Source organism: Crocodylus siamensis, chromosome 7, assembly GCF_052110815.1.
Source record: "Crocodylus siamensis isolate JL-2025a chromosome 7, ASM5211081v1, whole genome shotgun sequence".
Taxonomy (NCBI): domain Eukaryota; kingdom Metazoa; phylum Chordata; order Crocodylia; family Crocodylidae; genus Crocodylus; species Crocodylus siamensis.
In genome coordinates, this window is record NC_143401.1 from 80292298 (window position 1) to 80314799 (window position 22502).

At 43.7% G+C, this 22502-nt stretch overlaps 1 protein-coding gene across 1 annotated transcript in view; it reads right to left on the minus strand.

The window, feature by feature from the left end:
- Positions 1-20545, minus strand: part of LHPP (phospholysine phosphohistidine inorganic pyrophosphate phosphatase) — a 164024-nt gene extending 143479 nt beyond the window's left edge. Inside the window, exon 1 of the mRNA XM_090058265.1 lies at positions 20294-20545. Within this exon, the coding sequence (XP_089914391.1) occupies positions 20294-20457 (164 nt within the window). The 5' untranslated portion in view covers positions 20458-20545. The remainder of the gene's footprint in view (positions 1-20293) is intronic.
- Positions 20546-22502: the final 1957 nt, after the last annotated feature.

Sequence of the window (22502 nt, forward strand, 5' to 3'; positions counted from 1 at the left end):
CTTCAGACTGCTTTTCTAACATGGGCTTTGAGTGTGGGGAATTTCCTTGTCACGTGACACAAATCATACTTTCCCATTTGACCAGTTCCGGTTTTGATCATCCGTGAGTGGAAACTGCAGAACTCGAGTTTTGCCTCCAAATGTCAAGTGAAGTTTTAACAGAGACGATCCGGATGCTCTCCTTTCAGAACACAAATGGCTGCAAACTCAAACTCTTTCTAGAGCAAAACTAGATACCCAGGTGCCTTCCAAAGCTCACTGGAAGGGTCTGTACAAAGCCGATAGGACTACTCAAAACTATATACAAATTTCACAGTTCTATGCTACATATTTAATCGTGCAAATAATTATTATATTTATGTGGAAGGAAGTATGTTGGTGAAGCAGGTTTTAATTTCATTGTGCATTACTAAATAAAATAACAACTCACAAAAGAAATCTCTATGTCAAAAAACCTATAAAGTGGTAAATTAGTTTTAAAGAACGAAGAAAACAAACCAGGTGGGGTCATCTGACATTTTCCTTAAACATTTGGAGTACAAATTATTTTTAAAGCTGCTTCAAACTGCACAAATTCATCAGTCACCCAATCAATCCGTAAATCCTAAATTGGGGCGCATGTTTGACTTTGCACATATTGTGCATGTGCATATCCAGGACATATGAAAATCAGTTTTTTAATTTCAGGGGAGAGCTGTCCCTTATGCTATACTAGTTCTTTGAACTGACCTTTACCTCATTCTGACAGAACAGGACAAGACTCTGAGTGACAATGTCCCACAATGCAATTACTGTGCGTCAGATGAGCCAGTCCCTTACAAATCACCTCGAACTTTACACATCTGCTGGCTGTCAGCATCTGCCAGGTTCACTCACCCGAAAATAATGAAAAAACTCTCATTATTGTTCCATAACAGGTAAAGTGTTAGGACAATTATTAGACATCCTGACTGACCTTGTGCAGACTTAACCACCTGCCCTTGCCAACCTTTTTGGGTTAGCCTTTGGGCATATAAAATACAAAAATGCACTTTTAGACAACACAGAGGTTATGACACCAGCAGGGAAAAAAACCCATAGCCAAGGGACTTGGACTCAAAGCTCTCAACTCACTTTCCTGCAAAAGGCAGGATAAAAAAAAGACAAGCTCATGAGCCAAGGATATGGCATGAAACTGAACTTCCCATATTCAATGAATCCCTCACAACAGAAACTATTTCATTCACCCACAGAGCCTGAAAGCCACAGTTGGCATCATTCTTCAAGGGTGGATAGGATGGCAAAAGAATCCAAACAGAAAATGAACCGATGGAAAGTTAACCATCCAAACTCACTTATTCTCCCAAGAGAAAGTTTGGCACACCTTGGAGAGATTTGGATCGCACCAGATTTCCACAGCTGGCCACATAAAACACGTGCTGAAAAGCACTTTTACTACTGAATGTTTAATCCTTGTATAATAAGTTTATGACTGACAAAGAGTGGCCGTTACAGGTCAATAACCTAACGACTGCCCAAAGATGGGAAGAAAAATGAACATTAAAAGAGTTACTTGTGACCAAACCCTGGAAGAAATGTGTGCAACCTAAACGACCATGCTGCACTTCAAGTGTATAGTATGAACTATTCCAGTCTGTATGTGAATAAGACCTCGGCTATTTCCCTCTGTAGGATCTAATGTTTCTTCTCCAGTCAAGTACCATTTCCTTCTTCCCCAATGGCTGCAAAATGGAAAATGCCCAAACAAGTTGTCACAATGTTAGTATATACTGTCCCATTTTCACAATGCCATACAGCAACATAGTATTATTCTCATTATGCAAAATGAAGCTAAAAAGCAAAAACTTTCCTGTTTCTAGCTTATAGAAGATGACAAGTATGTGAAGGTGTTGCCTTTTATCTGGAGAATGGAAGCTGCGGAGAACTGCAGAAGAGAGTCATCTGTGGTGCACGTGACAAGTTTCATCAGTCCTTAAAAGCCCAGGAAGCATAACATGTATTTTTAGGTGCCATATGCTGGCACTTTATCTGTCAGCTAATTATTCAAATACATATTAGACACAGAATACTCCCTCCCCCTCGAATATAATGAATATGATGGTAGAATTAACACATCCCTGTCAAACTCCATCGAGTTCATAGGAAGCTTATAGTACTACAAGACATGTTTGCAGACGTTTCCAGGGAACAGGTTCCAAGTTATTCACCTCAGATGATAAGCCACTATGAAAAGGTCTCAGACTTATCAAAAATCAACATGGATCATGTGAGTAACATGGACCATGTTAATAAAAATCTTGCTTGGGTTCTAAGGACAGCATAGTGATACACGAATAAAAAGGGCTGGAGAAAGGCGGAACAGCTTATTACATCTTTCTTGTATGTAACAAACCCAAATGCATCTTGTGGTTTTTAGGCCAGCACAGAAACATAGCATTAAAATTAATAAGGACACTGCACCAACTAAATGCACACAAGAACCTTGTTCGACTATACAAACAGTGAGAACATTTGGGTTGTACTGCAGAATACTGAGTGCCCAGGGTGGAGAAATGCATCAGGGCCACCAGGTAATTAAGCCATTGCTGAATACCAGATGATACCGCGCTCCTCACCAGTCTATGAACAGGCTAACATCACCTAGGCTGGCAATGCCCCTGGAGGACCTCACTGGTTCATGCTTGATCCATCTTCAGTATGAGTGTGCTGTTTCCCGTGGGTGGTCTCAGTGGAGTTCCTCAACATAGGAGTAGAAGAAAGCACTCAAAATACAGAATGATCATTATTGCCTTGACCTGGAAACCCTTTCTGGGGAGAAGGATAAAGACAGTTCATAGATAGGCAGTTTAGTTTCTTCAGAAGAAGGAATTAAACAGCCAGCAGCAAACTGATATCAATGAGAAGCAAAGCTGAGACTCCAAAGTTCATTGCTACACTCCCCGTCTATAAAGACGATGGATTAGGGAAAGGCATGTGGCAGCTGAAAGACTCTATAAGCAAATATATGCAGGCAATACAGAAATGATAGAGCAAAAGTTTGAAGAAGAGAAGCAAAAAGAAGAACAGAACAAAATGAAGATGAGCCTGAAAAAGGCAGAAGTGATGGTTACGAGAGGGTATACACATGTGTCCACGTTTACTGCTTCTTCAACTATGTAGCAAAAAGCCAGAAAGGAAAGCTGTCGAAGTTTGATCTGGAAAGACTACAGCAAAGCCAAGTTACAGATGTAGAGTGATTACCATGGTCTTTAATCTAACAAAAAATCTCCCAATTCAGTGTTAGGAGGAAGCAGCTAATTCCATGCTACTGTTCAGTTGTGACAGGACAGTGTCTAATGTACAACAAATGCAAAAGGATTGCCTGCACTCTAGTTTCAGACTGCAGGACTGTATACATGAATGGACTGAATATTTAGTTGAACATCAAGAACATCCCAGAGTTATAATTACTGGCACTAACAATTCTTATGTGCTAGCCAATCTAAATGATCAGAAATAAGGAAGAGACCCTATATGGGAAAGGTTATCCCACACGTGCCTCAACTTGAGTCTCTCCACCATCCTGTTGAGGCATCTTGTACTGACCAGGGAGGATACTGGACTATATGGACTTAGTTCCTGCTCCAGTATTGCCATTTATTTGTATTTCTATATACATCTAAAAATCAAACTTATTTAAATGCCTAAACACAAATCTTGATATGTTTTAGAAATTTGGCCTAAACCTATCAGCATTTGATCTGCTCTTGAACTGTCTCCAAATACTGTTTTAGCAGCCCAGTAACTTTATAACATCACTCCTTGCTATTTCACACTTAGTCACCTCAGTAGTGGCCTTAGGGTTGCTGCAGCCCTAGGCAAGAGAGTCACTTGGGGCCCCTTAGAGGCTTAATTTTGATGATCTGTGTATCGTGGATCTTTTTAATATTCTTTGGGGGAATTAGATAAATAGCTGAGTGTTAAAATGCAAGTACAGCCACTTCCTTGCAAAAACTTTACCTCCCAAAAATTTTGTTGCAAAATTTTGGGGGCCCCTAAAGTGTGGTGCCTCGGGCAGTCACCTGGTTTGCCCTCTCCTAAGGCTGCTAGGGGTCACCTATAATGACAAACGCTTCTCCTTTCTTGTGCCCTTCCTCCTCGGTACCTGTTCCTCTCTGCTCACTCCTGTTTAGAAACAATGCCTTCCTACTTCTTTTCTCTTTTTGTGTGATCCATCTTGGATTCCATTCAACCGATCAATTTCTTTACATAGGAACAGGAGCCAAAGGGGATGGGAAATGAAACCGGGCAAGCAAGACAGTCAAAGAGGAGACCAGATTCATACACCAAAGTGTAAGGATGAGTGGAGTCAAAATGGCGATATACAAGAACGTGCGAGGCCAGCCTTGTTATATGGAGCAGAAACCTGGGCCACTGGAGAATGAGATTTTTAATGAGAGCAGCTGTACCTAAGAGCAATGACAGGACATGGGTGAATGAAATTAGGAAGAGATCAAAGCACAAAAATAGCCTCAGAGAGGGAGGAGACTTGACAGCAAGACTCAGGCACTTTGGGTATATTTGTAAGGACAGAGGAAGATCATCAGGCCAGGGCAAAATAAAGTATTTTTGGCTCTGAGTAAGAGAATGGATATACAAAAACAGCATAGCCAAGTCACAGCAGCATATTTACGGCTTCATCTAAAGCTGGGGGAAGTCAATGGAAGTCTCTCCTTGACTTCAATTCTCTCTGGATCCAGTGCCTCTAATCCAATTATGAATGAGGCCCCCACACCCTCTTTATACCCTTGAGGAAAGCTTGCCTTTCCCAAGTCACAGCTTGCCAGTGAGGGGACGAGCTATGTAATTGAAGCCTTGATTCAGCAAAGCACTTAAGCATCTGTTTAACTGTAACCACATGAACTGTCAAACCGATGGCCTGGAGCTACTTACATGCTTCTTAAATTTAAGAATGTACTTAAGTGGCTGTTGAATCAGAGCAGATAGCGGCTCACTGCAGCTATCTTAAATCACAAGAGAATAAAAACAAACTAGTCCAAGAAGCCTGTGGGACTAAGGCTTTGTCTACACTGGAAAGGCTTCACCAGAATGGCTATCCCAGAAAGTGCTCTGAGTCTAGACCAGTGGTTCTCAACCTTTTTAGCCTTAAGGCACCCCTTGATAACTTTTTGGAAGTTGGTGGCACCCAGGATGAGAGCCAATAGCTACAATCTAGTTAATGCCAGGTGAGGGCACTAGGGGAAGCACTTCAACCCACCGCAGCCTGCTTTTTTCACCATCTTCCCTCTCCCTGCCCCTAGTACCTGAGGGGGCAAGTGTGGCACCTCCTGTTATAGCTTCTCATCCAGTGACTCACATGCTGGTGAATGGAGCCATGTGCATTCATGGCCCCACCCTCTGGTCCCAGGAGCATGGGAGACGAGCCCAGCTGAAAACTGCAACCCCCCATCCGCCTACCTGCCTGCCTGCATGTGGTAGAGCATGCTGCGGGTAATGCAGGTGCTGCCAGGGGAGGGAGCAGCTGTGGGCACCACTTGTCTGTGGGATGCAGAAGCCAGGTACTGTGGCACCCTTGCAAAGATCTTGCGAATCACTAGTCAAGACACAGTTTATGCCAACAAAACAGTGGTTTTGCCAGCACAGCATATGCTGCATCCCCGAGTGAAATAAATTATACCTGCAAAAGCAATTTTTTTACCAGTGTAACAATCTGCACTAGGGCTTTTGCTGAAGTAACACCCCTAAATGAAATGTCTTATAGCGGCAAAAGGTTTCAGTGTAGACCACGGTGAACTGTGCTTTCTGCCAAGCAAAAAGTTGGAAGAGTAAGTGCATGCATATTGTCACCTGGGTGTAACTGCAATAACACAAATATAATCTCTTCTCATGCTTCAAAACACTGCAATGGTATCACAGCACTCGGAAAAAGAATATTTTCATCCTAGGTACAGTGTTTTACAATGCTCTAAGTGAATTATAGAGCTTGTTTGGAGGGAAGAGCAGGATTGAGAGGGCTGCCTTTCTCTGATGCACTGGCAACAACCTGAGACCAAAACTGCTAAGCAAACTGTCTGATCCACTACTGTAAATCCGGGTACGCTGGCATGAACAATTGCTATAGCAAAACCTGTCATTAATTATTCTTAGAATAATGTGAATGATTTATTTTTCCAATGAAAAAACTTACAGAAATGAAATATGAAGCAAAATGTAAGAGAAACCTCCTTGGTCCATTATGTTAATACAAACAATTTATTTAATTACTCCAGCTTATTCTATCATGTAAGCTCAAAGCATAAAACTAGTAGCCCAGGTTTTACCACATATTCACCAGATTGTAAGGGACTGATTTAGGGTTCCTCAATTAGTCCTCTAATGGCTTGTTGATCTTTAGATTACAGCTCAGCAATATGCTATGTATTATTCAAACACATGGCCATGTTTGTGAAAATATGTGAACATATTTATATACTTTGTCTCATTATCATTTTTATCAATAAACATGTGAAACATATAGTGAGAACAACAAATATAATTGTAGAATTATAGTTATGAAGACATTAAGCTAGAATATTATCCTAGAATTGTAGATAAAAGTATTAAAGACTAGACAGTTACTGCAGTACAAGAAAATGAACCAGAATATTTCACTTCTTGATTTGGCATATTTTGAAAATGCATCTAAGTCTACCTGAGGAATACTGTCCAAGAGTAACCATCAATGAAGCTGGAATAATATTCCTTAATAAATGAACAGTGTCTCAGTTCTTCTATGCTATCATAAATGCATATTAGTGAACATTTTGGCATGCTTTGCTCCCCTCCCCGTACCTTTTAAATGCTTTAAAAAAGAATGGTCATTTCACTCTGAACTATTAATTTAATGTCTTTTGCTAGCCTTCTGAATTGATGTGCACTACAGTGAGAAGACCCAGTATATGTTCCATGCAGTAATCACTTGAAAGATAACTACTGTGTTGCAAAAAATCAATTAGAATTAAATAACTGGGCATAATAAGAATTGATTGAAAACTGACTTTAGGGCCCAATCCTATTCACAGTTATGCTTTTGACTTTGGCAGGAGCAGAACAGAGTTTTAGTCCTTTCTGAAGGCTTGGAAAATGTATATATATATTATATTTAATATGCATATTATTGTCCTTTGCATTATCCTTCATATTTATGGGCTTTAGCAAGGATTTGAAGTGTCAAAAATTAAAGAAGGACTTTTCTTACATACTTGAAAGACTGAGTATGAGCAGGACAGACAAAATCTCATGAAAAGGTTGGGTTTTACAGAATCAAGCAGCTTAGGGTTTTTATCCCAAAGGAACATCTGAACTTTTGGGGTTCAGCCATTATGACTAATTAGTACAAACAGCTTTGGTCATAAATTTATTTGCAGGGACTACTATATGGAGCTGATTTAATGAGAACAATTTTATGGGTAATATAATCAGATAATCATATTACAATGGCCTTCATTTCATACTGACAGATAGTTAACCATTTGTCTTTGAAGCAGCTAATTATCATATACAAAAAGCCAATCAAACCCAATAAATCTTTTCTACTGTCAAACTGTTATTGTACACTTGTATACAAAGAGCATCTGTTGGTAAATAATTAACTACATTTCCAGAAAGAAACGTTGCCCCATGGATTTATTTATCCTCATCTGCTCTCCTTTCACTCCCACTTTAAAAGTACAGTAGCATTTTCCAGTAATGATTGCATGATTCTCCCTACCACTAAAGTGTAGTTTCACTCTGAAAAACACCTGACCAAAAATGGTACCACCTGACTAAGCAGATCCTGTTTTGCAAAAATGCAGAATCGCACCTGCAAAATGTAGTATCCTTCATCCTAATAAGCCCTGGAGAGCCAACATAGTTTAGGAGGACTGAACAGGACTCTTACTCTCTTCTTGTGTTACACTAACGAAGCCAATGCAGAGGTGTTCCTGAGGGCCAGGAAGAGGCCTATACATATGGTACTACTTGTGATACTGGAGAGGTGAAAGGCAGACCACCTTTCTTTGGGTAAAAAGAACCCAGTGTGATTCTCAGATCCCAAAATGAGTTTGTTAATGAAAAATAAAAAAGCACTTTTAGTTGTAAACTGAGCTATGCCTCACAGACCACATCTGTAACATGGCAAACCCAATACTTATCTCAGTGGGACACTGTATGGATTAACTGATATTTGTACAATGCTCCATGCTAGCCATGTGGATAGCACATAACTCCATGATGCTAAATGTCAGCTACAGAAGCTGGGAGCTGGATTAGATCAGTTTCTTAACCCATGGGTAGCAACCCAAAAGTGGGCTGCAAGAATATATGAAAAGATTGTGTACAAATTTTAAAAATGGATTGTCCTTTAAAGGAGAAAAATGTAGGAAACTACAACTTTCCCCTGCAGCCTGGCAGAGTTGCAGCCTGCAGGCGGCTGCTTGCAACTGGCAGGAGTAGGAGAAGGGTGATCAGGCAGTGGCGCCACGTGCACATATACACGTGGCAGCCAGGTAGCATGGAGAGCAGCTCCCACAGCTGCCCACAAGTACGTTTATGGGGCTGGGGGTATAGACAACGAGTCAGGAAGGCAGGGGGGCACAGGTGAAGCTTTAGGGCACATGCCCCCCTCATTTGTGCACCCACAGCAGGCACAGAGCTGCAGTCTGGCCAGACTGGCACAGACAGGAGCCCCTTCTAGTGGACAGGACCCAGTGTGGGAAGGCAGAGCAAGGCAGCAAGACCCGTTCCTGCTGTCACCGGGACCCCTGTGCCAGCAGCACCATAAGGAGTAATGGACAGGGGTGGGGAGAGGGTGGAGGAGCCTTGCTGCCCTCACCTCATCCTAGTGCCAGCTGCTCAGGCTGTGGCTCTACCCTGCCACCACAGCGCAGCTGCTGCTGCTGCTCCCCTCAGGCCATGGCTCTATCCTGGAGGAGACATGGGGTGACAGACAACATGGGTGGAGAGGAGTGGCAGTGGCAGCTGGGCCATGGTGGCCGGGTACAGCCGCAGCCCTGTGCCCAAGCAGCTGACGGCAGGAGGTAAGAGCAGTGTGGTGTGTCCCCCCTCATTACTCCTCATGTTGCAGGTGCAGCGGTTCCAGTATTGGCAGCAGCAGCAATGAATTTTGCCACCTGGAGCATGGCGCAGCGGGTTGGAAATGAGTGGTGCCAGCAGGACTGGAAGGAGTGGGCTGTAGGTGGGGAGTGAGGGGTACTAGCAGGGCCAGGGGCCTTTTTTCTACCTAAGCTATTTACTGGGTCAGGACTGGCCACTGATGTTTACAAATGGGCCCTAGTACAAAAAAGGTTGAGAACCACTGAACTAGATGATCCTTGAGGTCCCTTCCAACCCCGGGATTCTACAGTTCCTTTCTATGAGCTGCACTTAAACTACAAGGAAGAGATATGAGTGTTTCCTTCATGCAATGTATACATACAGTCATGTTCTTAAGCCATATGCTCTCTCTGGCAAGGAGAGTATTTAGAGTAATAATAATACAGAGTACTAACTCACTTAATGAGAGAAAATGGCCCAGCAGACAGGGCAATGGATGCAGCAAGCTAAGATAGCAATAGCTGGTGTAAAATGTCATAGATGCTGTGATTCCGGTGCAGCTGTAATCACTTTACCAGGTGAGGATCTGAGCCCCTGAATCTCTTTTCTGATGCTGCCACCAACCTCCTCTTTGACCAAGGGCAAGTTAACTTGATCCTTCCATGAGCCTCAGTGTTCCTTTCTAAAGAGGAAGACATGCTACTTGCCTTCCTTTGTAAAGCGTTTGGAAATCTATAGCTAAAAAAGGGCAAATTGAGAGCTAAGCTCGGTAGTCTTAATTCATGATTATTTGTAAAGTACACTTGAGCAGAAGTCTCTTTATAGGGGGCAAAGGCCCTGGTGATTAGAAAGCATTTCAGATGTAGCATACTCTTGAACTGACCATCTGCAGCAGATTGAGTTGAGAGAATTAAGCAAAAGGGTAGCTTACAATGTGCAGTCAATCTCTCCTTCTCGGTCCATACCCTTTCAGATGGCTCGTTGTAAACCTACAACTGATCTACATGACCTCACTCTCTGCCTCCCCTGCTGAATTGTTTTATGATTCCAATTCTACTTGTTCCTCCCACAATTTTAGCCTTGTAAGGCTCTGCAGGTATTTTATTTTAACACGAGTGTCCAGCTGCTCCACAGCCTCGGTGTGCCTAAGATTTCCGTTGTTCCTTTAAAGAAGCCGGTTGAAAGTTGTGCTAACAGATGCACTATACTGGCCAAACAACAGGATGTTGTAAATGTCCAACCACTGCGTGCTTTTCATATGTATATGCTAATAGGCATGCTATCAGCATACAGCTGTAAATGCAAATAACAGCTCTCAGACTGTGCATGTTTTATGGATGTTTAACCACCTTCTGTCTTGTAACAGGCCAGCTCTTCACTGCTCACAACATGAAAAGTGAATAGCTCACCTCATGTTGATGCTGTGTAAATCAATCAGGACAATAATGGCACAGAGCAGAGGAGCTGTTAAGGCTGGCCCTGATAGAGCTATTTAAATCACTTTCAGGTTCCTTTAAAACATGACACTAGGGCCTCTGCAAGTTAGTTCTTCTACTTGGGGAGGAGTCAATTCATATGTATTATTCAGCCCAGCTATAAGGATTTTTTAACTACAAACGTATGCCACTTAGCTCAAATGACTAACAAAACAAACAGTCACAGTTTAACTCTATTTAAAACCATGTGTATAAAAGGATGTTCTGCAAGGCAAGTAATGGGACAAATTCTATCAGCACCGTCTAATCTTGGATGTTACGCTACCACCTCTCCTGTAGCATTGCAAGCGCTTTTCCCAGAAAAATCCATAGCAATAGTCCCTCAAGGACTTACTAGCATTTCTGGCACTTCTCTCTTTGAGGCTAATACCTCTATTTGCAGTAGGGATTTTGTTGGACATACTAAAAACAATTACCCTAAGACAGATCAACCTTAAAAAGAAAAGTAAATTAATTATCAGCTGGGTCTTTTTGAACAGAAGAGGATATCAATGTTCCTGTACACCAGAGTAAAGATGGTGTAAGCCAGCAAAGACACAGGAGGTATTCCAGACTTATATCAGGGTAGCTGAGAGTACAACTTCACAAACCCTGCAAAACAAACCTTCACTTTGCTTTTATTTGCAGCTTCTGATTTGGCAATTTCCTTTCAATACCCACTAAATCTTTAGGTATTCCAGCTGCATGAACTTTGAGAGACAGGTGCATCAGATGCTCTATGATGCAGACTGATGTTACAGTGAATTTGGTGTTGATTGGTGGATGCTGAAATTCCTCAAACTTCTACAAGGATTCATTCTGATGCTCCTACATAAATCCACTCTTGATTAAGACACTGTGAAAATGACAGCTAATATATAAATATATAATGGCCCAAAATCTGTTCTCAAATACTTCTGTATAAATGAGAAGTAGTATCACGGTTTGATCAACTAGTGTTTGAAATACAGACCGGAGGATGACTGGCTAGGTTGCAGTACTGCAGAGAAGGACCTTGGGGTTACCATAAGTTGAATATAAAGCAACAGTGGGCTCTTGCTCAAAAAAGGCCACAGTATGAGGGGCTGTATTAACAGGAGTGTCACCTGCAAATCAAAAGAAGTGATTCTTTCACTATTCAGCACCAGTGAGACCTAATCTGAAGTACTATGTCCAGTTTCAGGCTTCCTGCTTCAAGAAGGATATGGACAGATTGAAAAGTCTAGCACAGCGCAACACAAATGATTAGGGACCTGGAAAGCAAGACTTATGAGAAAAGGCTGAAAGAGCTATAATTATTTAGTCTGGAGAAGAGAAGACTGAGTTGGGATTTGATAACAGACTTCAAATACCTGAAAGGCAATTACGGAGAAGATGGAGATGGGCTTTTCTCTGTGGCAGTAGCAGACAAGATTAAGAGCAATGGAGTTGAGCAGCAGCAGAGAAAAATATAGGTTAGAGATTAGGAGGAATTTTCTGACAATGAGTGTGGTCAAGCACTGGAACAGGCTACCTCGAGAAACTGTGGAATCTCCATCCTTGGAAATTTTCAAGACCAGGTTGGACAAACACTTGTCTGGATGGTTTAGTCAGGGATGATCCTGCCTTGAGCAAAGAGGCAGGACTGGGTAATCTAGTGAGGCCCCTTCCAGCCCTACTTTCCTATGATCCTACAAATAACTGAGAACAGATATTGGTGTGAGCACAAGAGAAATATTATAACAATGGTTTTATGAAAGGAAAAACAGCTCCTCTATCTCAAATTGATTGCAAAGAGAACTTTTGCTAATGTATTTTGTCCCAGCTTAGCATATGTTACATAGGACATTTAGTGCCATAAAGGTGTGCTAAAGATAGTTTGACCCAGTAACTGACGACCACAGGTCAACTCTTACTTTGTTCAAGAATGCATCATTTTTATGATATGTCGATACCACTAAAGATATTTATGAGCTATTTGGAAGGGAAAAAATTCCTGTTCCCCAAGAGATTTATTTAGATGTATATCAGCCCAAATAAACATTGTATGAATCTGTATTATTTACAGTGCTTCTATTTACTTGCATTTGACTTTCTGATAAAAAATGATTAATTTTAAAATGGCATCTTTTACTTTTAATCCACCTGCACAAAGCTACTAACTGACCTATGCTCTGATCCAGACACAAATATTAAAGACCAGTTGACAATGAAATGATGAGTCAATAAGGATTCTAAATGGTATGAGCTAAAACAATTACCAGTCTAATAAGTAGATAAATAAGGCCACTTGACTTTCTCAAGTGAGGTGATCATTATTAAGCATTTTTATGGCTATGAACAATGTTTTTCTCTGGCACTTTCTGGCACCTATTCCTGCTGTGCAAAGTGCCATGGCTGCAGCTGTCATCTGTGTGTTCCTCCTTGGTATAAAATGGCCAAGAGCGCTAGGAAATCAACAAGGACCATCTGGCCAAAGAGGCACAAAAACCCAGATCAATATCATCCTTTTGTTATAGCGAGGGGTCATGAGTGTTTGGCCAGTAATAAGACCTCAATAGATGCTCAGTATTATTGTTAAAGTCTTCAGTGCTCTCATTTGGAGAGGGAACAGATGAGCTCACCAGTAAACCCCATTACTGTACTGATCTTTTCATACAATGGGGGCTTAGTAGACCTTGTGTATTAGTGGAGGGGGAGAAGAAGGGCGCAGTTAGTTATCTCGGGGGAAAGGTACGATCTTGACACATCGGAGTGCAACAAAATGTGCCTAACAGTCAGGCTGGCACTTGTCTCCAAAGAGGACACAACCATGCTCCCAAACCCAGTGCCAAACAGCAACACTGCCTTAGTGCTGAGTGTAACCTTAAACAGCACAAGCCAGCGCCCAGGCATCCCAGAGCTCGAAGATGCATTAAGCCTGCTTGAGGCCTGACAACCTTGATAGCTCTGGGAGAAATCGCTCCACTGAAGCTCCCAGTGCAGAGCAGCACTATTCTGTAAATGAACTGTGTAGCTCTCAAGACAGCAGCTTGTTTTATATTTGTCCCAGTATGCCTTAAGCCCATGGTGGGAGACCAAATGGGCCAGGTTGTGAAGAGTGAAATTCTACCTCCTTCCAATGCACATATAAAGACAAACATGGATGTGGAGCTATGCAGAAGCCACGTCCCAGCACACAAACAGGACCAGGGAGCAGTCCCCAGCCTGTCGACTTCCTACTCAGGAAGTAGTGGCTGCTAGATCCAGGACATCCTGGCCCCCCTACAGCACACCTTTTTCCCCAACTGATGTTGTTGCTGATGCAAGCCAGCTGCTGCAGGAAGCACAGGGAAGCAGGGTCCTTTGGTGTACTTAGGCCCTGCTGCAGTTCTGTTGGGGCAGCTCTGCAGTCCTTACACTGCTGGGTGAATTGCACCCACGGTGTCCCAGTTTCAAATCCTACCCAAATTAATTTGACTACGGTACTTCAACAAAGCATCCAAGGGTCCAGAGTTAGTTAGCATCTCAAAACTTACTGTGAAGGGTTCAAAACAAGCCTCCCTCAGGTCAAACAAGCTTTAACAGCTGAAATGTAGAGATTTCTAATGAGAAACAAGGGCTTAGGGATTCCCAGCATTTCAACTTAATATTTTGCCCAAGGCCAGAGTTTTACTGTGGTTTCAAACACACAGTTCTGACATTACTGTAAGCTAAATTACAATTTAAATTGCCTATGTGTGGACCGTTTCAGTAAATGCAGCGACAAAATAATTAAACAACAGTCTGTAACCTGACTAAAAAATAAAGTTTAAAAACCTACAAGAAAGAAAAACAAAAGCCTGAAGACTTCAGAGGATTTGGGGGCAGATATTACTATATAATTTCTTTAGTTTTACAAGAAGTGATCAGCTTTCAGACAGCCATTATAGGATTAATATTATTTGTGTTTAACGTGCAGTGCCTAGGGGCTAGAACTGAGGTCAGGCTCCATTGTGCTAAGCAGCGTAGAAATGCAAAGTAAGAGACGGTTCCCTGAAGCACTTACAGTCTAAGCAGACATAGGCAGGGGTGATTTTCCTGATGGGAAAACAAGGGACAGAAAGATGAACTGATTTGCACCATGACAAACGGGCAGTCTGTGGCAGAGCCAGGAAATGAACCCAGCTCCCTTGAGTCTCAGTTTCATGCCATCAATCACAAGACCAACTTTTCTCTCCATATGAAAGGCATTTTTAGGCAATGATGAAAACAAATCAGTCTAAGGCTTTGAACTCCTTGTTAAACAAGTTATAGCAACTCACTATAGCCTGCTTTTCCCCCCCAGGGAACTACAGAAGAAAATTTCCCAATAGAAAGTATTTTCCAGAACTCTGATTTAGCAAATTCAACAGTGACCAAGATCCCCTGCTTCAAAGGAAGATGAAAAACCTTCTGACATCTCTTAGGCAAGCCATTTCACCAGCAATGTCAACCAGTGTGCACCACTGTCCCACGTAAGGCACAACTTGTTTCCCAAATTGTTACTCTCTCCTTCACCTCCTTCCTACAAACTCACTACCTCTCCAGCACACCCCAAAATAGGAGATGTTAATGGTAATAATTTTGTGCTGAGGCCTAGGGAGACTGAAGAAGAGCAAACACAAGATACAGCAACAGCTTGCCAATTCATCTCATGCATGCCATGTGTTTTATGCTTATTGGAACAAACTATGCAGAGGCTTCTCTTTACCCAGGGCATTTCAGCAATACATCCTCTAATAGGCCTGGCTAAGGAATACAACCCAGCCAATCCATCAGCAACGAATGATGGATTTCCACTCCAGGGACAGTGGCAAAAAGTTGTTATCCTGAGGATGGGGATTAGCAACCTCTCCTTCATAGAATGGTTGACTGAGACATTATATGCATCAATGAGGAAATACTACTTTGAAGATACCTGAATGAGACGAGATCATGACGTATAAGAACCCACCATGTTTCAGTCTGACCACAGCCTTCCCCCTGGTTTTAATCCTTTCTTCCCTGCCATCTCTCTCAAACCAAGACCCTGCAAACCAGCTGGGCAAGGATGGGTAAGTCATACCAACACTATTACAGGAAGAATAACTAGGAATGAAATACTAAACCCTACAAGGTCACATGGAGAATCTAGAGGTGACCATGCTTAAAAACTATGTAAGGACAACTTTTTCCATGGCCTTTCTAATTTCATTAAATTAAACTATTACAACAGTTTCCTGGGTCCTGATATCTGCTGCTCTCTTTTAAGCCTACCTCCTGCCAAATATTCTATGCAAATGGACATCTGAGCCCATAAGGAGCTCCAGAGAAGTCAAAAGGGCTTCCAGTTCCACTTGCATGCAATACACTGGAGCAGACGGGAACTTAACACTTCTTATGCACAGTTCTGATCCCAATCCTGAAGACGAATATCACCATAAAGTCTGTTAGAGTCCAGGATTTCATAAGATTGACCTATATATATAGCAGAGAGGCCTTGCTTCACTTGATGGCTACATGTATTGATTAGAAAAATAACTACAACCCCTCCCCGCCCCCCCAGGAACCCTCTCTTCTGAGCTTCCCAGGGCATTATTGCTCATCTTTCATAGCCCCACCTTGCAAACATTTATGCATATCCCTTGTCCCACTGTACTCAGTATTCTTCCCCCAGTAATTTCTCCTCAGTGGAGATATGCACATGTATGAAGCAAACCATGTGCAGAAGTGTTTGCAAAGGCCTAGGAAGGTATATGCTTCAGAAAAGCAAGCGGCTTTTGTTTGTCAAGCATATTGTCAACACTTAATAATATCATCTATCCATCCAAGTATAACAGTAGAAACCAATGAGCCGTAACTGTGCTTAATGCTCTAAACAGTTTGGTCTCCTTATAAAAGCACAAAGACATACCCCATATATCAAAAAAGTTCTATCAGTTCTTATGAGACATAGTTTTTAATACTTTTTTAGACCTTCCAGTCAAAAAGTATCATATGCTAATTAGTTTTTATTTAAAAAAAATCACATCAAGAGCCTGACCCAAAGCCCACTGCAGGCAAAGGATCAGGTCTTAAAATAAAATTAAGGGTCAGATTTTCAAGTGACTTTTACCCCATTCAATTACATCACTAATTCAGCACAAGAATTTGGCCATCAAGATCAAGCCAAATGTGACAAATTAGAGAATGGTTGAATTTTCTCTTCTGCCCAGAACTCACTCTTTAGAATTTATGACTTTGAGTGCATTGGATTAATGTTCAGAAGCTCCTTAAAGATAAAGGGCTCCATTCACTTCAACCAACAGAAATCAATTGGCCCAATCTTCCCTTAGCCAGTAAAATAAATCCAGGTTAGGGCACAGCAGCACAGTTGCTCAAACTAAACCTACTCTGCTGGGGTTTGGCTTAGGAAGAGCATGATGCTAGCTGCAAGGGGTGCAGAGAGATGGCACCCAACTCAACAGAGTACCCTCTTCCCCCTCAGACCTGAAGCCTTTTCTAAATGCAGATGAACCTGCAAGCTGTCTCCCACCTAGTGCTCATGAGAAATAAATAGTTCTAGTTCTAGTGTGACAGCTTAAAGCCTGAATTTCCTTGCAGGGACTGTAATGACATCATTATACCATCATACCAATATGATGACAACCCTCCAGCAGCCTCTTGTAAAATGTCCCGTGAATCTCTGGCAGTGGTTTTGTCCACATCACAAAATTATTATCATGCTCTGCGCTCTTTCTCAGTGGTCTCAACTAAGAGGCAAGGACTCTAGAAGAATGGAGACTGACCTAACTGTGGTAGTCACAGACCTTAGACCTGGAAGCAGGATTGCATGAGGAAATTAATACTGGTACTGCCTGTTCCTTGGAGAAGTGAACAACACTAGTTTTTAGGCCTGCCAACCTGGCATCTTCCATCAGTTACAAAATCAATTGCAAATAAAATCTCTGAATGTCATGTCTGAGCTTCTGTTAGGATACATGAGAACCCAGACACTAATTAAATCAGTATGTACGTATGAAAGAAATCTATAGTATGTTCATAAAAAAAATTCTGTATTGATTTACATAGTTAATAGCAAAAGACACTAGTAGCAAGGCCAATTAAGGCTGTCAAGCCTTCCCATTATAACACTGTTTTCAATTACTTATAGCTTTGCCAATCTTTAACCAGTTAGGCTAAAATTTCTCATGCTTGGCTTTGGCCTCCAGTTAAATTGAAGACAGGGTGCATTTTCAGCAAAACATGAATTAATATAAAGTACATTCATCAATTTAGAACAATACCTGATAACTGACTGAGGTTTTTTCAAATGACTAGTACTGAACGCACTAGATTTCACATTGTTCTCTCATGTTACACTAAATATAGCACTGTCCATTGTTTTGTACAACTGTGTTACTTCCCATATCTGTGGTGATTATAGTGACTAGGAGGCTAACCTGGGTCTAATCTCCTCTTGAATTATTTTTCCCCATGAGTCCTAAAACAGGACAGCTGCAAACTCAACAAACTCTCCTGGCTGAAATATATATAAATAAATACAATGAAAAAGTAAACCAAAAGTTTCACACTTGTTTTCCTATCTTAGTCAACTTTTGAGACTACATATCTGAAGGCTGGAAAGTCTTTTTCTTTTTTTTTGTAAGTGGTAGGCATCACTATACCCATTGCACAGATGGAGAAACTGACACATAGATAAATGAAATGACTTGCCCAGGACACCAAGCAATCCAGTGCCAGAGCTGGGTAGAGAATGCAGATCTTTTGCATCCCAGTCCAGTGCTCTATCTGCTAGGCTATGCTACACATCATCTAACTTGTTGGTGGAATCAGATGCCAAATTTTAATCAGTGGCCTGCTTTTCAGAGCTAACACTGAAGTCCTTGTAAACAGCAGGTGTTCAGCAGCAATAAAAATCAGGACACAAATGCCCTAGTCACCACAGACAGGTTTCTGCCCTTTGGCACCTCCTGTGCGAAAAGCTGTTAGCACAACCACTCCTTTCAGAATAAACTGCTAAAAATGTTCAGTACACAGATCAGTCTTCCTCACAGGCACGCACTGTGATTGTCTGGGGGGGGTAAAGAGAGTCGGGGCAGAATGCATGGGGCTGTGGAGGCAGGATAGGTGTCCAGGAGGAGCAGTGTGGAATGATGTCCCCCGTCCAAGACTTGTTGGTGGGGGAATAGGCAATAGTTTATGGCCCTCAAAATACTGTGTACACCTAATATGCAAAAGAGGCAAACATTTTTATGACATCTTTCATTGGACCAAGTGTACAGCTAGGAGAATTGCTGGACAAGCTGTCACATATGTTTGACCCCCCCTGTGATAAACATACAACACACGATAGGCACAAGGTGAACTGGCACGTTGTTGCTGTCTCCTGCACTTTGTTTTACTCCACCTGAAAATAGGCCAGGCCAGAGGATGGGCATGTGACAGAAAGCCTGTCTGACCACTCTCCCACCTATACCATTGGCTCAGTAACAGATATCAGAGACAATCTTTGCCTCTCATACATTTCCCAGACCATCACAGCTATAACAACACTCCAACCGGACCATGACAAGCAAGAGCATGAAACACGTTAACTGGATACACAAAGCATGTGCCAGGGTGTTGCCTGTGGCTCACAGTGGATCTGAGGCGAGTGACCTGCCTATGGCCTAAGCCCATAAGCCGTACAAGTGCACAGCAGCCTTCGGCCTGAGCTGTCACTTAGCTGTAGCTACAACTGCGGCCCTTCATCCACCGAGCTGTAGCCCCGTTAGCAGGGTCACACACACAAACATACACACACAGGTGAGTTAGTGGACAGACACACACGCTCACATACACACATGGGTGAGTTAGTGAACAGACACACACACATACACACACGTGAGTTAGTGGACACGCATATACACTCACATACACACCCACAGGTGAGTCAGTGGACAGACACACACTCATATACACACACACAGGTGGGTTAGTGAACAGACACACACACTCACATACACACACAGGTGAGTTAGTGGACAGACACACACTCATATACACACACACAGGTGGGTTAGTGAACAGACACACACACTCACATACACACACAGGTGAGTTAGTGGACAAACACACATATACACACACACACAGGTGAGTTAGTGAACACACACACACATATACACACACACAGGTGAGTTAGTGAACACACACACAGGTGAGTTAGTGGGCACGCATACACACACGCACACACAGGTGAGTTAGTGGGCATGCATATACACACACACACAGGTGAGTTAGTGGGCACGCACATACACTCACACACACACAGGTGAGTTAGTGGGCACGCACATACACTCACACACACACACAGGTGAGTTAGTGGACACACACACACTCACACACAGGTGGGTTAATGGAAACACACACACTCACACACAGGTGAGTTAATGGACACACACACAGGTGGGTTAGTGGACACATACACTCACACAGGTGGGTTAGTGGACACACTTACATACACACACAGGTGAGTTAGTGGACACATGGTCACATACACACACAGGGTCACATATACACGCAGGTGAGTTAAGGGACTGTGACACACTCCCACACGCACGGGGCAAGTGTGCCCCGCCTTCTCCTTGACCCCAGACGACCGCGGCCAGGCCCCAGCAGCGGGGGTCGCGGGGCCGCGCACACACACACTCGCGGCGCGGGTGCAGCGCGGAGGAGCCGGGGGGGCGGCAGCGGCGGGGACACCGGGGGCGGTGCTTGCAGCGTCCGCTGCGGCCACTTACTTTCTCACGGCTTCCCTGGAGCCGGGGATAGGTACCCCGCCGGCTTCCCCCCCGCTGTCGTACAGCACCCCGCTGATGTCCAGCACCACGGCCCGCGCGCCCGCCAGCCGCGCCGCCCACTCCGCCATGGCCCCGGCGCGCAGCCCGAGCCCGCGCCAGTGCATGCCGCCCGCCGCAGCCGCTGCCCCGCGAGGGCCGCCGGGACATGTAGTCCTGCCGGGGCGGCCGCCCTCCCGCGGGGCCTGGTCTGCCCGCGGCCGGTTTGGCTGCACGACGGGCGGATGCGCGGTTTTCCCCGGGGGGTGCAGGTGTGGGGCGCGGCATCCTCCGCTTCAAAAGCAACGAGCAGCTTTCTTAGGCGGCCAGAGCTGCGGGGCTGTGCCGCTCCGTCGGAGACGGAAGCAAAAACACAGCTAGCCTCATCGGAATGAGTCCAGACCCGGCTGCGGGGAACGGCAGGGTGGGGCACGGAGCCCGTGCAGGCGAAGAGGGGCCTCGGCCTCGGCCCCTGTGCACGGAGCGGGCGGGGGCAGCGAGCCGTGCAGGCAAGTGCGTCTCTCAGCACTGCCGGACTAGCAGTGCTGCCGCCACTGCCAGACCGGCTCCTGCGGGGAGATGCGATCTCTTTTATTAGACCAACTCCAAGAGTTGGAAAAATTCTTCTTTGCAAGCTTTCTGGTACAAGTATCTTTCATACCCTAAAGCTTGCAAAGAAGAATTTTTCCAGCGAGACTTGTACTCGAAAGCTGGGGACGCGTAGGGGATGCACGGGTGCACGTGCACCCCCTGAGCATGGCAGTGCACCCCCTGGCACCCACCCCCCATCGCTAACATCGTCTGCGGGCAGTCTGCAATCGCCGCTGCCCGCAGGTGGTTGCAGACCACTGGTCAGCATTCACCACCCCTGCCACCGACAGTGCTGGCACTGTCCCCACTGGCAGGAGCTCCCCACTCACCACTGCCACTCTCCTGCTGCTGACAGTGCCACTGCCGCCTGCAGGAGCTCCCCCTGCTCCCCCAGCATCCAAGGGCACACAGCATTCATGCTCAAAAGCTTGCAAAGAATAATTTTTCCAACTATTTGAGTTGCTCTGATAAAAGAGATCAGATCTACCCAAAGAACCTTGTCTGCCTGTGTCCTTAGACCAATACGGCTGCCACTGCCAGGCAGTTGGTTTTCAACTTCGGGTGGAGCAGGAATCAAAAGGTGGCGCACCAGCCCACCCGCCCTGCCATCCCCTCTGTCTGGAGATACAGCCATGCAGTACAGCCCAAGTTTTTGAAACATGGCATCTTTTACTGGATGTTTCTCTTTCTGAGCGCCCCAAGTTCGAGGCAGATGGCCTGCCTTCAGATGCACCTGTGCTGAATCTGGTAGGACCACTTGGTGTGATCAAGGATGGCCAGGCCAGATCCCAGTTGCTTACTGGCCTTTTTTAAATACAGATTTTGCTTAACATCTGCCTGTTACCAAGCAAATCCCTGCAGTATAGTAGATATATGAAGTATACAATTGGGTCTCATACAGAGCATATTTATTTTATAAGAGGCTCTGTGGATCAAGACAGCAACTGAAAGCCTGACAAGACCACTTTTAACTTAGCCAAAATATTGGCAAGCATTATTATCTTACAGAGACGGTGCTTTTACATACAGCAGTGGGTCTCACCCAGACTCAAAGTGCCCTTCATTAGATACGAGACACTCATTAGGTTTGAGGTACCCCTCAGAAAATGCCATCTCTTAGTTTACACTCATTTTTCGAATACAGAAAAATAATAGAGCAATTCTCCTGTTATAAAGAATTCAGAAAGCTCACAAAAAGCCAGACTGTTTTTATCTCTGGATTTATCTTGTGGATTATGATTCAGTGCTAACACCAATGGCACCCTCAAAAGGATCCCAAGCTACCCCAGGCTGCCACAGCACCCTGGTAGAGAATCACTGACATACCGCATAGGCCCATTGCCTCATATAAACAACTGAAAAAGCATTAGCCTTCCATATAAAGAACTGGACCAATCCTCACTATTTAAAGTCATTGGTAAGATTTTATCAGGCATGTTCCTGCCTTACTGATAATATTGTTTTCCTCCTTGATAAAGTGCAAATACTTTTTATTGTTAATACTCTCAATAGCATGCCACAATTCACAGAATATATAAGAAACTACGTTGGAATTATAGTCCACTTTGTTTTAAGAAAAGCA